General features: G+C 42.6%; 1 protein-coding gene across 5 annotated transcripts in view; it reads right to left on the bottom strand.

The window, feature by feature from the left end:
* Positions 1-16,825, bottom strand: part of PRPSAP2 (phosphoribosyl pyrophosphate synthetase associated protein 2) — a 57,331-nt gene extending 40,506 nt beyond the window's left edge. For 3 of the 5 annotated variants that reach the window (XM_023745076.1, XM_023745077.1, XM_023745078.1), the window contains exons 1-5: positions 16,809-16,825; positions 5,291-5,386; positions 4,898-5,048; positions 3,964-4,016; positions 1,150-1,216 (exon numbers count right to left, since the gene is read on the bottom strand). In XM_023745076.1, the coding sequence (XP_023600844.1) occupies positions 1,150-1,216; positions 3,964-4,016; positions 4,898-5,016 (239 nt within the window). In that variant the 5' untranslated portion in view covers positions 5,017-5,048; positions 5,291-5,386; positions 16,809-16,825. Of the gene's footprint in view, positions 1-1,149; positions 1,217-3,963; positions 4,017-4,897; positions 5,049-5,290; positions 5,387-6,906; positions 6,924-16,808 lie in introns of those variants that run through there. The other 2 variants (XM_006103856.3, XM_023745079.1) reach the window with 2 other exon arrangements.
* Between the last annotated feature and the right edge of the window lie 294 nt (positions 16,826-17,119).

Genomic DNA, 17,119 nt, shown 5'->3' with positions numbered 1-17,119 from the left:
AGAACCTTTTTCTGCCCAGGGCCATTTGGATATTTATAACATCATTTGCTTAATATAAATGTATGTTGCTATGAACAAAGCTCCTAGATTTATTGAATTTTGAGTCCCACCTGCAGGTGCCTTGGCAGGGCCAGACCAAATGATTTTACGGGCCTTATATGGCCCGAGGGACGGACAGTCCCCACCCCTGCTCTCCTCCACTGCAGTAGCCCCACGGCCCCCGTCCTCAGTGTCTCTTTCTGTGGTTTGTTACCCTCAGTCAACCATGGTAGGAAAATACTAAATGGAAAATTCCAGGAATAAACAATTGATGAGTTTTAAATTGTGTACCATTTTGCGTAGCTGTCCAGCTCCATCCCACCTGGGACATTAATTATCCCATATGCTGCATATGACATCTGCCCAGTAGTCACTCAGTAAGCTGTCTTGGTTATCAAATCAGTTACCAGAGACAGAGAGAGATACCACATTCCCATAACTTTTATTATAGTACTAGAGGCCTGGTGCATGAAATCTGTGCACTCAGGGGGGTCCCTCAGTCCAGCCTGCACCCTCTCCCAGTCTGGGAGCCTCGGGGGATGTCCGACTGCTGCGGAGGTGGGAGAGGCTCCCACCACCGCCACTGTACTCGCCAGCCGTGAGCCTGGCTTCTGGCTGAGCAACACTCCCCCTGTGGGAGCCCACTGCCCACCAGGGGGCAGCTCCTGCATTGAGCATCTGCCCTCTGGTGGTCAATGTGCATCACAGTGACCAATCATTCTGCCGTTCGGTCGATTTGCATATTAGCCTTTTATTATATAGAATGATTGTAATTGCTCTATTGTATTGTTGTTGTTAATATCTTACTGTACCTAATTTATAAACTAAACTTTATCACAGATATGTATGTATGCATAGGAAGAACAGAGTATATATAGGACTCAGTTTTAGGCATCCACTGGGGGTCTTGGAATGTACCCCCTGGATAACTGTGAGACTACTGTACTTGGTTACACATAAAGGCAGCAGTTAAGTCAGAAAAATAAGTGGAGTAAAATACCAGTTTTAAAATTATCTTAATTTTTCCTGTCTAACCGACTCTTATTCTGAACATTCACGCCCAAACAGAAACCCAGAAAGCAACAATGCTTCTGTTGGGTTAGTACTTACTTTGAAACAGTTTGAATGATGAAAACATCTTTTCCCCTCACGGACTCTTGAATTTGTACTCTTGTTTCTGGAAAGAAAAGGGAAAAAAGAGGGGAGGGGTGAAGAAGGTATATAATTTATGTTTTTGAAAATACACAAAAAATTTCAACATTTTCCAATGTTACAAAATATGGAAATTAAAACTGTTATAAAAGAGATTAGTTTTAGATGCTACAAAACCATAATAAGCATACTGCCATTAGCTACACTTTTTAAACATAATTACATTTCTGACTTGAAACCAGTAAACCTACCCTCCCACTTCTTGTGTATAAGCAGAAAGCGCTGTACCACTCTGAGCACAGTATCTTTATAGGAAACTAGAGGCCCAGTGCAATAAATTTGTGCACTCGGATGGGGGTTCCCTAAGTCTGGCCTGCGCCCTCTCTCAGTCTGGGAGCCCACGGGGGATGTCCGACTAATTGCTGAATCCACAGGGAGCAGACCTAAGCCATCAGTCGGACATCCTTAGGGCTGCTGCAGAGGTGGGAGAGGTTCCCACCACCATCACTGTGCTCGCCAGCCGTGAGCCCGGCTTCTGGATGAGCGGCGCTCCCACTGTGGGAGTGCACTGACCACCAGGGGGCAGCACATGGGTTGAGCGTCTGCCCCCTGGTGGTCCATGCACGTCATAGTGACCCAGTGTTCTGCTGTTCGGTCAATTTGCATATTAGCCTTTTATTATATAGGATTATATACTCATTCACTTAACCACAACAAGGAAGAACTTACTAGGAACAAAATGTTATAATAATAACAATAAATAAGGTCCAATACTCTACTTTCAAAAAATTTGTGATCAGCCAGAAGAAAACAATTAGACAAACCCAGAACGGAACAAAACAGCCTCTTCAAAAAGTCAATGTCATAGGAAGAAAAAAGAAAAGGTGAGGAATTGATGTAGACTAGAAGAAACTAAAGAGATATTAAAAACACAGTGCTTGAACCATGAATCCCAGTTTGAAAAATAAAACAAAACACAGCTATAAAAGGCTCTTTAGGTCAAGTAGGGAATCTTGAAAATAGACTAGACTTTAGATGACTAGAGATAAAGTCCTTACTCTTTGCAGATGCATGCCCAAGTACAGAGGTTAAGTGTCTTGATGTCTGCAACTTACTTCTACACATTCATATTCACATAGCAAAATGTGAAATGTGAAATGTGAATCTAGGTGGTAGAATCTAGGTACTATTCTTTCAAATTTTTTATGTTTGAACATTTTCATTTAAAATGTTGGGAAAAAACAAAATACATTTTAAAAGGGAGCGTGGTATCATAGGAAAAAAATGAGCTTTAGAGCCAGAGAGACCTGGAACCAAATACTGCCCCTGCTACTTCTGAGCCTTCCTACCTAACATCATCCCTGAACTCAGTTCTTCAAAACCTAGTAATAGGAAGGAGTCCATAAATGCTATTCCACTTGCCTTCCCAACAAACACCAACTATTCTCTCTCCCCTCTTTCGTGAACCTGGAGGGTGGGCCAACCTCCTCCTGAGTCTTCCACCACTAGCTCTCCCCTGGACCCTCCCTTCCAAACTAGACAAAGGACATTCTTCCCTTTAGCAGCATTATCTTCTCCAAATTTTCCCTGCATATTTTCTTCAATTACACTTTTTACCTATTGAAGCCACATGAGGCAACTTGGAAGAGTGGAAAGAGGAGGCAGTAATGGAGAAATAAATGGGGAAGAGAAAATGTGTGCCTTTTCATCAACATCTGTTTTAAGTTCCATAATATGTAAGTATTTGACCAAATACTACAGTGGAAAAGGAGAGGGAACTAATATTTACTGAGTACCTGCTCTATGCAAAGAGCTGTGTTAGGCACACAATTATCCCATTTAGTCCTCAAACACTCCTAATCACTTGCAGTTTAGAAAGGTTATATAACTTGCCAAGGATAAGCTGTCTGACTCTCAAGCCCATGCAAGCTGCCCATAGCCCCTGCTAGAATACAGAAAATAGATGCTTTTTACAACTTGAGATGTTTATGCAATAGCATAAATCAATTAGCAAAAAGCATTTCTTTTTGTTGTTATTATTAATCCTCACCCGAGGATATTTTCCCACTGATTTTTAGAGCAAGTGGAAGGGGGGGGGGGGGGGGGAGAGAGAGAGAGAGAGAGAGAGAGAAGGCTGGTGGGGGGGGGGAGATAGAGAGAGGGAAACATCAATATGAGAGAGACACATCGATTGGTTGCCTCCTGCACACATCCCCACCAGGGTGGGAACTGAACCTGCAACACAGGTACATGCCCTTGACCAGGGCATTGAATCCTTGACCCTTTGGTGTGCGGGCCGATGCTCTAAACACTGAGCCACAATGGCCAGGGCAGCAAAAAGCATTTCTTAACAAGATTTCATGAAGTCTAACTGATGACAGCTTACATGGAGGTAAAGAATAACAACCAATTAGTATGTGGCCACACAGGATTTACTCATCCTGCCTAAGGTGACATAAATTTAACCAACAACTGAAATAATGTTTCCATTCACTTGACCAGTCAGTTCACATATCTATGCAGTTTTTATTAAAATGAGGTCTAAGAAGTGGCATTCAGGCCCTCAGATGTGACTTGCTCCAGGGTTCTACATCTAGTTGGTGTTAGTAGGAGCTAAAACACCACTCTCGCCCACCTTGCCTACATGACTTCCTGCTCATGGAACTAACTGGGCACTAAGTCTAATTGTTATAATAGTGGAGGATGAAGGACTGAGGCAGTATGTCATATTCTGTAAAAAGGTCAATGTTACGCATGTCAAAGATAGCTCACCTCGATTAGGTTCCTGGTAAACCTGCACTTTGCCCATTTCCACCCCCAGCCGCCTAGAGAAGAGAAAGGGAGGAAAAGCTGAAAAGGTAATAGAATAGACTCAACATCTTTACTATCTAAGGATGATTTGTAAATTAATAAAAATAAAACAGAGGTATTCTCATTATAAAATTTAAAGTTAATATTAAACTATACTGTCACTCCATTACCTAACCCCTCACCCTCCACCCCATGCCTACCCAGGTGACGCAGTTCTTTTCTGCCTGCCTCCCTGACCATTTCCTCGTGCTCTCTACACTCCCCAAATTCCCGAGATACACCAACTCCTGCTGCTCACTACTGGGCTCTGAATCTGCTGCTCCTCTGCCTGCTGGGCTCTGCCCCAGACCTTCACCCAGTGACTCATTCAGGTTCTCAATTCACCTATCATCCCCTCCGTTTAAAAGGCACCTGAGCACCCAAGCAAAAGCAGAACAGCCTGTCCCATCACTCCTTTCACTGTGGTTTTTTTTCATAGCATTTATCACCACTTAAAATTATCGTGTTTATTTTGCTGACTTGCTTCTTGTCTGGACCCCTACTAAATGTAAGGAAGGATTTTGACTGGCTGTTCAGTTAAGCCCCAATATCAATACCTAAAATAACTAAAATTATGTTGAACTATAATCTATAAACTATTTTTGTACAGTATCCACTTCACTGTTCTTTATACTCAAATATTCTATATGAAGCCCTAACTATCCCTGGCGCCCACAAGGCACTCAATCAATGTCTGACGAATGAATGTACAGGGTGTTATGATAATTTATAAAAAGGTTAGCCCTAATATATACAGATGACATGCAGATTATCTGCTATCAAGTTTAACAATCAGTGCTAATCTGATTATCAAATGAAAACATCACATAATACAAATTTTATGATTATAACTCACTCAGCAATTTTCTTTGAAAGCTCCATACATGATGAATTAGAATTTGCTGAAAACAGCACCAGGCCTCCTTTGGTTATGTTCATCTTGGTTTCTAATTCAGCTGGCGCCACACAAAACATCAAAACCTTCTTGGTTTTCCAATTCTCAGAGCCTAAAAGGATATAAAATATATCAACTGCCATATGATATTAAACACACCTGAATGGATTTTCTTAATAACAAAATGACTTCAGCTGAAGAAAATTAGTTTTCATCATAATGGAGTCTTTTATGTTAAATATTTATGGACAAATAAAAAGACCATTTAGATTTTAGAGTTCTAGATTTATGAAAATATGTTACCACATGGTTGAATTAGTTTTCATGACCACTGGGAATAAATGATAAACTTACAAGAAAGGTGGAGCTGAAGAGCTCAGTGTTTTACTGTTTGCTGCTTAAAGTCAATTATGGACAACCTCCTTTTATTCTCTGACAACAAAATTCCTCCTGGATTAACACATAGAAAAAAATGCAGAGCCATTAGCAAGGACATGGACTGACTGATCCTTAAACAATAAGTAAGTGACCATCTATGCCCAGCTTTTCCTGAATTATCTGCTTACCCTAAAACCTCCCCCGGCCTTGCAGCTGCCTCTCAGATGCCTACGTCAGGTCTAAAACTGACCCTGTTATCTGCATTTTCCTCTAGCACAGTGGTTCTCAACCTTCTGGCCCTTTAAATACAGTTCCTCATGTTGTGACCCAACCATAAAATTATTTTCGTTGCTACTTCATAACTGTAATGTTGCTACTGTTATGAATCGTCATGTAAATATCTGATATGCAGGATGGTCTTAGGCGACCCCAGTGAAAGGGTCGTTCGACTGCCAAAGGGGTCGCGACCCACAGGTTGAGAACCGCTGCTCTAGCAGACCACAAGGTTGACCATATAACAATTTTGCAGGGAAGTGAAGTGACCTTGCAAATGACAGGCAACATGCCCAAACAGAAGGTCATGGAGCTGAGGTTCTAACCCGTTGCCATTAGAGTTCCCTTCTACCTTCACTCTCTGGGCTGAGTACATGCAACAGCCACACTCTAGTAGGCCATGGGGGATGGGGACACCTTCCCAGCATGCCCACTGCAGTCTGCAGTTGTTTGTTTACTTGGGATGGCTCTGGGAAGGCTGGTGGAGATTATGAAAGGGCTGAAGCCACACAGATCTTATGCTTAAACTTTAATTACACAAGTAATATTCAAACACATTCTCCTTGTAAAAAAACACACAGAAATAGCCCTAGCCTGTTGCTCAATGGTTAGAGCATTGGCCTGCGGACCAAAGGGTGAAGGGTTTGATTCTGGCCAAAGGCATGTACCTCCGTTGCCCAACCCTGGTAGGGGCGGTACGGGAGGCCACCAATCGATGTGTTTCTCTAATGTCGGAAGTTTCCCTCTCTCTCTCCCACTCCCTTTAGAAATCAATGGAAAAAATATCCTCCGGTGAGGATTAAAAATATAAATACAAACAGAAATATGACAGTGAAGGCTACAGTCACCAGCCCCAATCCCAGGTTCCTTCCCACCCGCCTCCCCAGTTCTTCTTAGTGTGGTTTGGACACCATCAGGCCTTTTTCACACATTCACAAACGTGACCCCCATAAAATATATGTGTAAAAAATACATTTCTAACATAAAAAGGTATTGTACAAATCTACCTATAATTTGCTTTTACATTAAACAATAAAATTTGACAATCCAGGTTAGAAAATAGTCTTTTAACTGCTGCTAGTATGCTATGGTGCAGATATGCCAAATTTTGCTGGTTACCATCCTGAACAGGCCTCCTTGTACCCATGCGCATGCCTTTGCAGTAACTGCAAGCAGGGAACCACACAGTAATGGGCTAGTGCAAATGATGGTCCCACACACACTGCCCTCTTAAGGGACTCCAATTGGGAAATATGGGGCATTACAATGAATTCACCTAAAGCCTACAGATTACAAAAAGAAACATATGCACAACTGACCAAAGCCCTAAAGAGACCAAGGTGGACCACCGGTGTCTGCCATGGCAAACAGCTTTGGGCTCTCGGGTTCTTGCTTCTAAGATGACCAAGAAAAGAAGGAACAATGGTTATGCCAGAAATGGCCATAGCCTTGTGCAGCTTACTCATTGCACCAACTGCACCTGATGCGTGCCCAAGGGCAAGGCCATTAAGAAGTTTGTCATTCAGCCGGGCAGGCATGGCTCGACCTATGAACCAAGAAGTCGCAATTTGATTCCTGGCTGGGCAGGATGTGAGCTCCATCCCAAGTAGGGGGTGTTAGCCAATTAATGATTCCCTCTCAGCACTGATGTTTCTATCTCTCTCTTCCTCTCCCTTCCTCTCTGAAATCAATAAAAATATATTCTTAAAAAGGAAGAAAATAGCTGTGAAGCAGGATCAGCAAACCACAGGCCATATCAGGTCCCTCCAAAAATTATTTCTGTAAAAAAACTGTAACAGAATACAGCCACACTCGTTGTTTACAGATTGTCTATGGATACAATGGTAGTGTTGAATATAGGCTAAAATATTTATTATCTGGCCCTCTACAGTAAAAGTTTGCTTACCCTTGCTTAATGGCATAGTGTAGGGCAGAGTGGCTGTAATAAAGGAAAGAAAGAAATATTTAATGACCAACAGTCAAGAGTTGGAAGAGATCTTGGGTATGTTCTAACACCACCTCTCAACCAATATATGTCTGTTCTGTGTTTAGGAACAGAGGGTACAGGTCTGGAAAAGGAAACTACAACAAAACTCATTCTCCTGTAGGTGTAAATACAGGCTTTGGGGTCAAATGTATATTTGCATCTCGGCTACTACTTCCAATTAACTCACTGTGCTTTGCATAAGTGACTTAGCCTTTCTTAGCCTCAGTTCCCTCATCCACACAACTGTGAATACTGACCTTACTGGATAACTGTAAAACTAATTCCTGTACAGCACTTACACAGTGCCCCGCACACATGATATGCTTGGTAAATGGAAGCTACCTATGAATCAACTTATAATATTTTGGTTACCTACAAAACAAGTACAGTAATAGGCATGAAGTGGCCATCTTTTTACATTCCCCCAACCTTCAAATATGAAGCTTCTTAAAGTATAACAGCATTTTTAAGAGGACTTGGAACACTTAGAGCAAAAGTATCTGAGCGATAGGAAGAGATCTTAGAGGTGGTTCAGCCCAATTACAGGACTCCTGCCAAAGAGCCACACACAGATGCTTGAACAGCCCACTGAACCGATGCCCACATCCTGAGCAGCCTGTCCATTCCCAATTCTTCCTTTCAACACACCAAGATTCCCCTCTGCAGCCTCCCCCACTGGTCCTCGTCCTTGAAAATTTACAGGAAGCATCACATTTCTTTGCCACAGGACAGTCCACACCATATCTCAGGATGGCTCTCTTCTCTGGGTATTCTCTTCTCCAAAGTATTTCCTCACCCGAGCCTTGCCTTATCTGTGATGGTTTAAATGTCCTTCATCACTCTGACTGTGGTCTCTGAGGTTGCAGTCTTTAGATACGAAGTTTCCATATCAAAACCTAAGCTAATCCACCCTCAAAATGGCACAGGCAGGGAGTCCAACTGGAAATGGTGACCAATAGTCATTTTCTGTGACTATTCATTTCATCTGTTCAAAAATAAGGGCTGAAGCTAGAAATTCAAGTACTGCTCTGTACCAAGCTTCAAAAAACAGGGAGTTTTTCAAATTTTCCTTAGAAACATGACAATCACCAGAATGAGGCTAGCAAAAGGTTCACTAAATTGGCAAATTGGCTTTAGTATGAAAGGGAGAGGAAAGAAAACACTCCCAGACTTCCGGTTAAGATGGCAACATAGGAAAACTCTGTGCTTGCCTCCTCCCACAACCACATCAGAATTACAACTGAATTATAGAACCATCACTGAGAGCCACCTGGAGATTAACTGAACAGAATTCCTGTAACTGAGGATATACAGAAGCTACGTTGAGATGGTAGAAGTGTGTGTGTGTGTGGGCCGGGGGGGGGGAGGGGGGGGGTAGATACAGAATGGGCAGGTCCCAAACCCACAATGTGGCGATTAAGAATTCAGAGGGCTGCCCAGCTGGTGTGGCTTAGAGGTTGAGAGCCGACCTATGAAACAAGAGGTCATGGCTCGAATCCCAGTCAGAGCACATGTCAGGGTTGCAGGCTTGATCCCCAGGAGGGGTCATGCAGGAGACAGCCAATCAATGACTCTCTCTCATCATTGATGTTTCTGTCTCTCCTTCTCTCTTCCTCTCTGAAATCAATAAAAAATATATTTAAAAACAAATAATAATTCAGAGGGCTATGTTGGCTGTGAAGGTGCCCTCCTTAGGACCAAGGGTCCCAGACCCACACTGGGCTCCCCAAACTGGGCATCAGTGCTGATAAGAGGAGTTGCCATAACATCTGGCTGTAAAAACTAGTGTGGGGATTGCATCTGAGAAAGACAAAGGGCTGCTAGAGACCAAGGCACATATTTTGTTGCTGTTAATCCTCACTCGTGTGTATTTTTCCATTGATTTTTAGAAAGAGTAGAAGTGAGGGGGAGAGACATCTATGTGAGAGAGACACACCGATTGTTTGCCTCCTGTAAGCGCCCTGACCAGGGACAGGCTGGGGATAGAGCCTTGAACTGAGGTATGTGCCCTTGCCCAGAATCAAACCCGCAACCTTTCAGTCTGTGGGCTGACACTCTAACCATTGAGCCAAACTGGCTAGGGCAAAATACTTCTCTTAAAGGGAGTGCACCCAGACTCACTCATGCACAAACCCACTCTAAGCTTCAGTGCAAGGGCAGTAGCTTGAAAAGTTCCAGGGACATGGGGAGCAACTAAATTGACTAACTTCAAGGCAGGGGCTGGAGGGGCAGCTCTCAACTGGGATGAAAGTGCTGGCAGGCACCATTGCTCCTTTCTGGAATTCTCCCTCAACAGAGCCAGCAGGTGCAGGCTGTCGATCAACCAGGCTAACACCGTTCCCCCACCCCTAGTGATTCCACGAGACCCCAGCTGACCCAAATCACCAGCCCAGCCCAACCTCTTCCATAGCTCCTCCACACAAGCGGCCTGCCTCAGCTCCCGCTGCACTTTCTTAAAATCATTGAAAGATCCACAAACCCCAAACAAGCAGCAACCAAACTTGGCGTGCCTTCCAGCACTTGCTTAAGCAGCCCTAAGGCCAGCAATACTCATATCCGAAAAAAATAGACTTTAAAATGAAGGCCCTCACAAGAGACAACAAAGGTCACTGCATAATACTAAAGGGATCGATCCAATGAGAGGATATAACACTGGTAAACATATATGCACCCAATATAGGAGCAACTAAATATATTTAAAAAAAAAACAAACTTCTATAGGACTTTAACGGAGAGATCAATAATACAGTCATAGTAGGGAACTCTAACACCCCCCTGACTTCACTGGATAGATCTTCCAGACAAAAACTTAACAAGGAAACAGAGACTCTAAAGGACACACTGGATCAGATGGATTTAATTGACTTTTATAAAACATTTCACCCCAAAGCTGCAGAATATACATTCTTCTCAAGAGGAAGGAACACTTCCAAACTCTTTTTCTGAGGCCAGCATTATCCTAATTCCAAAACCAAATAAAGACACTACAAAGAAAGAGAATTACAAGCCAATATCCCTGATGAACATAGATGCTAAAATCCTCAACAAAATATTAGAAAATCACATCCCGAAATATATTAAAAAGATCATACACCATGATCAAGTGTGATTTATTCCAGGGATGCAAGGCTGGTACAATATTCGCAAATCAATAAACGTGATACATCACATAAACAAATTGAAAAACAAAAATCACATGATTATATCAATAGATGCAGAAAAAGCATTTGACAAAATCCAACAACTATATTTATAAAAACTCTCAGCAAAGTGGCAAAGAGGGAGCATTTCTCAACATGATAAAGGCCATATATGACAAACCTACAGCCAACATCATACTCAGTGGGCAAAAACTAAAACCATTTCCCCTAAGAACAGGAACAAGACAGGGATGCCCACTTTCACCACTCCTGTTCGACACACTACTGGAAGTGCTAGCCATAGCGATCAGACAAGAAAAAGAAATAAAAGGTATCCAAATTGGAAAGAAGTAAAACTGTCATTATTCACAGATGACATGATATTGTACATAGAAAACCCTAAAGACTTCATAAAAAAACTAATAGACTTAATAAATGAATTCGGCAATGTAGCAGGATACAGAATAAACACCCAGATATCTATGGCTTTTTTACACACCAATAATGAACTCACAGAAAGAGAAACTAAAAAAAAAAAAAAAAAAAAAAAAAATCCCATTTACCACTGCAACAAAAAAATTAAGATACCAAGGAATAAACTTAACTAAGGAGGTAAAAGACCTGTACTGGAAAACGATAGGATGTTGAAAAAAGAGATAGAGAAAGACATAAACAAATGGAAGAATATACTGTGTTCATGGATTGGTAGGATCAACATCATTAAAATGTCCATACTACCCAAAGCAATCTATAGATTCAATGCAATCCCCATTAAGATACCAAGGGCATATTTCACAGACCTAGAACAAACTCTCCAAAAATTCATATGGAATTAAAAAAAAAACAATGGCCCCAAGCCCTAGCCAGTTTGGCTCAATGAATAGAGCGTTGGCCTGCAGACTGAAGGGTCCCAGGTTCGATTCCAGTCCGGACTGCGGGCTCGATCCCCAGTAGGAGGTGTGCAGGAGACAGCCAATCAATGATTCTCTCTCATCATTGATGTTTCAATCTCTCTCTCTCTCTCCCCCTTCCTCTCTCTGAAATCAATAAAAATATATTTAAAAACAAACTAACAAAAAGACCCCAAATAGCCACAGCAATCCTGAGAAAGAAGAACAATGTTGGAGGGGTCACAATACCAGATATCAAGCTATATTACAAAGCCACTGTTCTCAAAGCTGCCTGGTACTAGCACAAGAACAGACATATAGACTAATGGAACAGAACAGAGAACCTAGAAATTGACCCAAGCCATTATGCTCAACTAATATTTGACAAGGCGGCAAGAGCATACACTGGAATCAAGACAGTCTCTTCAATAAATGGTATTGGGAAAATTGGACAGATACATGCAAAAAAATGAAACTAGACCACCAACTTACACCATACACAGAAATAAACTCAAAATGAATAAAGGACTAAACGTAAGACAGGAAACCATAAAAAGCTTAGAAGAATCCATAGGCAGCAAAATATCAGACATATGTCATAGCAATTATTTTTTATTTTTTAAAAAATATATTTTATTGATTTATTTTACAGAGAGGAAGGGAGAGGGATAGAGAGTTAGAAACATCGATGAGACCTTGACCGGAATCAAACCTGGAACCTTTCAGTGTGCAGGCCGGCACTCTATCCACTGACCAAACCGGTGCAGGGGTTCTCAACCTTCCTAATGCCGTGACCCTTTAATCAGTGGTTCCCAAACTTATTTGGCCTACCGCCCCCTTTCCAGAAAAAATATTACTCAGCCCCTGGAAATTAATTTTTTTTAAATTTTAATAGCAGTTACTCATCGCCCCCAAATGCACCTGTGGCCATCACTGCCCCCCTGGATCGCTGCAGCGCCTACCAGGGGGTGGTAGCGCCCACTTTGGGAATCACTGCCCTTTAATACAGTTCCTCATGTTGTGGTGACCCCCAACCATAAAATTATTTTCGTTGCTACTTCATAACTGTAACTTTGCTACTGTTATGAATCGTAATGTAAATATCTGATATGCTATATGTGTTTTCCGCTGGTCGCGACCCACAGGTTGAGAACTGCTGGTAGGGCCATAGCAATTATCATTACCGATATAGCTCCTAGGACAATGAAAACTAAGGAGAAAATAAACAAATGGGACTACCTCACAATAAGAAGCTTCAGCAAAGCAAAAGAAACCATCAACAAAACAACAAGAAAGCCCACTGCATGGGAGAACATATTTGCCAATGTTATCTCCAATAAGGGTTTAATCTCCAAAATTTACAGGGAATTCATACAACTTAACAAAAGGAAGATAAACAATCCAATCAGAAAATGGGCAAAGGATCTAAATAGACACTTTTCAAAAGAGGACATACAGAAGGCCAAGAGACATATGAAAACATGCTCAAAGTCACTAATCATCCAAGAAATGCAAATCAAAACAACAATGAGGTATCACCTCACACCTGTCAGAACGGCTATCATCAACAAATCAACAAAGGACAAGTGCTGGAGAGGAGTGAGGAAAAAGGAACCCTTGTGCACTGCTGGTGGGAATGCAATCTGGTGCAGCCAGTGTGGAAAACAGTATGGAGTTTCCTCAAAAAATTAAAAATGAAACTCCCATTTGACCCAATAATCCCACTTCTAGGAATATATCCGAAGAAAGGATATATGCACCCATATGTTCACAGCAGCACCATTTACAACAGCTAAGATTTGGAAACAGCCTAAGTGCCCATCAGCAGATGAGTGGCTTAGAAAACTGTGGTACATCTACACAATGGAATACTATGCTGCTATAAAAAAGAAAGAATTCTTTCCATTTGCAACAGCATGGATGGACCTAGAGAGCATTATTCTAAGCAAAATAAGCCAGTTGGAGAAAGATAAATATCACATGAACTCACTCATTTGTGGAATATAATGAACAACATAAACTGATGAACAAAAATAGATCCAGAAACAGAGAAGCATCGAACAGACCATCCAACCTCAGAGGGAAGAAACGGGGGGGGGGGGGGGGATCAACCAAAGGACTTGTATGCATGCATATAAGCATAACCAATGGACAAACAGTAGGAGGGTGAGGGTGTGTGCTAGGGGGTGGGAGTGGCCAGGGAAAGTACAATGAGGGGGAAAAGAGACTATGTAAAACTTTAAACAATAAAGAATTTAAATTAAAAAGAATCAATAAACAACACGTGTTGGCAAGGATGTGGAGAAAAGGGAACCTTTGTGCCCCGTTGGTGGGATTGTAAATTGGTGCAGACTAGAGAAAAGAGTATGAAGGTTCCTCCAAAAATTAAAAAAGTCCAAGGGAAAGACAAACACTGGATGATTTCACTTATATATGGAATCTAAAAAGCAAAATAAAAAAAAACAAACTCATAGATATAGAGAACTGTTGGTCACCAGAGAGGAAGAGGTTTGGGGAAGGGGGTGTGAAAAAGGTGAACGGGATTAAGATGTACAAATTGCCAATTATTAAAACAGTTACAGGGATAAAGTATAGCTTAGGGAATATAGTCAATAATATTGGAATAACTATGTATGGTGCCAAGTGGGAACGAGACTTACTGGGGTGATCACTTCATAAGGTACATAAATGTCTAATCACTATGGTATACACCTTAAAGTAACACAAGATTATGTCTACAGTAATTGAAAAATAAATTTTTAAAAAAGAATCACATACGTATAAACACACACAAAAGAGAACACTCCCATTTTTCTCCCCAATAAACTATAGTCGCTTTTACATTTTCCTAAATCTACTTTAGAATGTGAGATTTATAACACATATGAAAACACACCCTTTTCAGAGAATCTCAGCATCTTTCAAAAAGCAAATCATATTCCTCTTTGAATAAAATCTGACCATCTGTTAAGTCTCATGAATGAAACCACACTGAAAAACTACTTGCTTCAGACGTAACAATTTCAAAACCACTGACCCATATTTCAGACGAGGAAGGCTCACATTAAAGTGTTGCTTTCCCTCTAAGCACCCACTGTGTAAATGCCTTCTAGCTAAAGACAACTAGAGGAGGAATGTGAAGACTTGAGTTTGCCTTCCACGGTTACTAGTTACACTTGGCCTCATAGGTCTCAGCCTTTCCCTTCCTGACAAGAGATAGACACTTGGTGAAAACAGCTTCCCCCACCAGAATTTAATGTCCAGAACAGCAGTTTTTTTTTTTACTATTTTATTCTCTTCTGTATATCCCTAGAACAGCACCTGGCACATGGTAGAGGTTCAACAAATGAGTCTATATAATAAAAACCTAATATGCAAATTGTACCCTCCACTGGGAGTTCCACCACTCCCTATGTGCGCTGATCACCAGGGGGCAGCACGGAACATGGAGGGCGTCGGTGACGTGGCGCTGGCAGCAGGACATAGCGGAGGCGCTGCCGACCTGATGGGCCCTGACTAGAACCGGACTGTGGCAGGATCGTGGAGCAGGTGAGCGGGCAGTGCCAGGCCAAGGCAGGTGTGAGCAGGGCCCAATCACTCAGCCGATCACCTGGCAGCACTTGCAGGGGGGGGGGGGGGGGGGTCTGATGACTCAGGCAGAGTGGGGTGCTGCCCAGGGCCCAGAGGTCAGCTGGGATCTGCCCTTCCAAGCCAGACGCTCCCGCTTCCAACGCCAGCCAGGCCTCTAGCGCTCGGGGCCTCTAGTTGTTAAATAACAAATGTCTGTTGAATAAAGCCTGACCTCAGAGTTGCAATGATTAACAGATGGAAATAAAAGTAGCTTGCAAATGAAAAGGCATCATAAAGTATAAAGAATTATTTTTATTAGTGACATACCTCAAATAAAATGTGCCTTTTTTGTTATCAGTATTAAAGAAAATTAGAACTGTAAAACCTAAATTGAATACTCTTCCCTGTCTGTGATCCCAGGCACTTCGCTCTTGTCCCCGGCAGAACCGTTTTCTGACAGCTCGCTACAGCAGGTCCTGGAAGCAGACCCATTTAAACATGGGGGAGTGAAGCTCGGAGGGGAACGAATTTACTGGAGGCTGAGTGGCCTCTAAGCAGCAGCCATTACCCCCTTCAGTCTGACTGAGAGCACAGTTGTCTATGGAACAGCGGCTGCACAGCCTATTTCCCAACCCACAAAAATGGCTGGAGATCCACCCAACTGTGCATTACAGCTGGGGAATCGGACAAACATCCAGATTTTGAAAAATGTCTACGTAAATATTCCTTGTTTGGAAAACAATTTATCTCAGTGCCTAAGAAAACACATAATTTTAATTCAGTATTTCCCCTTTGGGGAATTTATGCCAAGGACAGAAAGAAAAAGCTGTATGCTCAAAATGGTCACTGCAAGATTTTTGGAGAAGGAACACTGGACATATGGAAAGGTTCCATTACAGGGTAATTGAATAAAACTACACACACAATCGATATTTTGTTGTTATTAATCCTTAGGGGAGTATATATTGTTTCCACTCATTTTCAGAGAAAAGTGGGAGGAGAGACAGAGAGAAACACATAGATTGGTTGTCTCCTGCAAGTGCCCCAACAGGGACCGGGGATGGAGCCTGCCGCGAAGGTAGTACCCTGGACCAGAATCGCCCTTGCGACCGACGCTATAACCATTGAGCAAACTGGCTAGAGCCCCTTTTTCTTTTCTTTTTTTTAAATCTGGGACTATGCAGCTCTGCCGTGTGGCTCAGTGGCTGAGCGCGGACCCATGACCCAGGAGGTCAAGGTTGGATTCCGGCGGAGCACACGCCCCGGGTGGCAGGGGGCGTGCAGGAGGCAGCCAATGATGATCCTCTCATCACTGATTTTCTCTCTCCCTCCTCCTCCCTCCCTTCCACTCTAAAAAAATCAATGCGGAAAAAAATATCTTCAAGTGAGGGTTAACCAATAAATAAATACATATCCGGGACTATGCAAAAGAAACGTTAAGAGAGTAAGAGCAGAATTGCATCTCCTCTAATCAAAATTGTGTAATAATGTATAATCCGGGGCAGAAGACAAGAGTATCATTTAGTGGGGTTTATAATGTGGGTGAATTATTTTTATGTGCACTTAAAGTTTTTAAACATTATAAATCACACTTCCTCACACCCCAAATTCCCATTCCGCATCTCATTCCTTACAAAAGCTAAACACGCAATCTGCGCAAACGTCAGGACAGCCTCCATCCTGGGTGTAGCCACTGGGGGGAGGAAGGCTTAAAGCAGGACGTATTCAACCGCCCCCAGGGCCTCGCGGCGCCCCGGGTGCGAGTGCGCGGAACGCACGCCGTTAGGGGGTGTGGAAAGCCATCTCCGCGGGCACGGATTTAACCAGGGCTCCGTCAGGCTGGGGGCTGGCGAACGCTGGGTCTCGGTGGTTTTCCGAGCTGCCGAGCCGCAGGTCCCATGATGAGGGCTCAACTCCCACCGGCGCCGGAGAGGAGCCCCCGGCC

The sequence above is a fragment of the Myotis lucifugus genome, unplaced genomic scaffold (genome assembly GCF_000147115.1).
Source record: "Myotis lucifugus unplaced genomic scaffold, Myoluc2.0 scaffold_513, whole genome shotgun sequence".
Taxonomy (NCBI): Eukaryota; Metazoa; Chordata; class Mammalia; order Chiroptera; family Vespertilionidae; genus Myotis; species Myotis lucifugus.
Note: the sequence above shows the minus strand (reverse complement) of the source record. Positions and strands in the feature narration are given on the sequence as shown.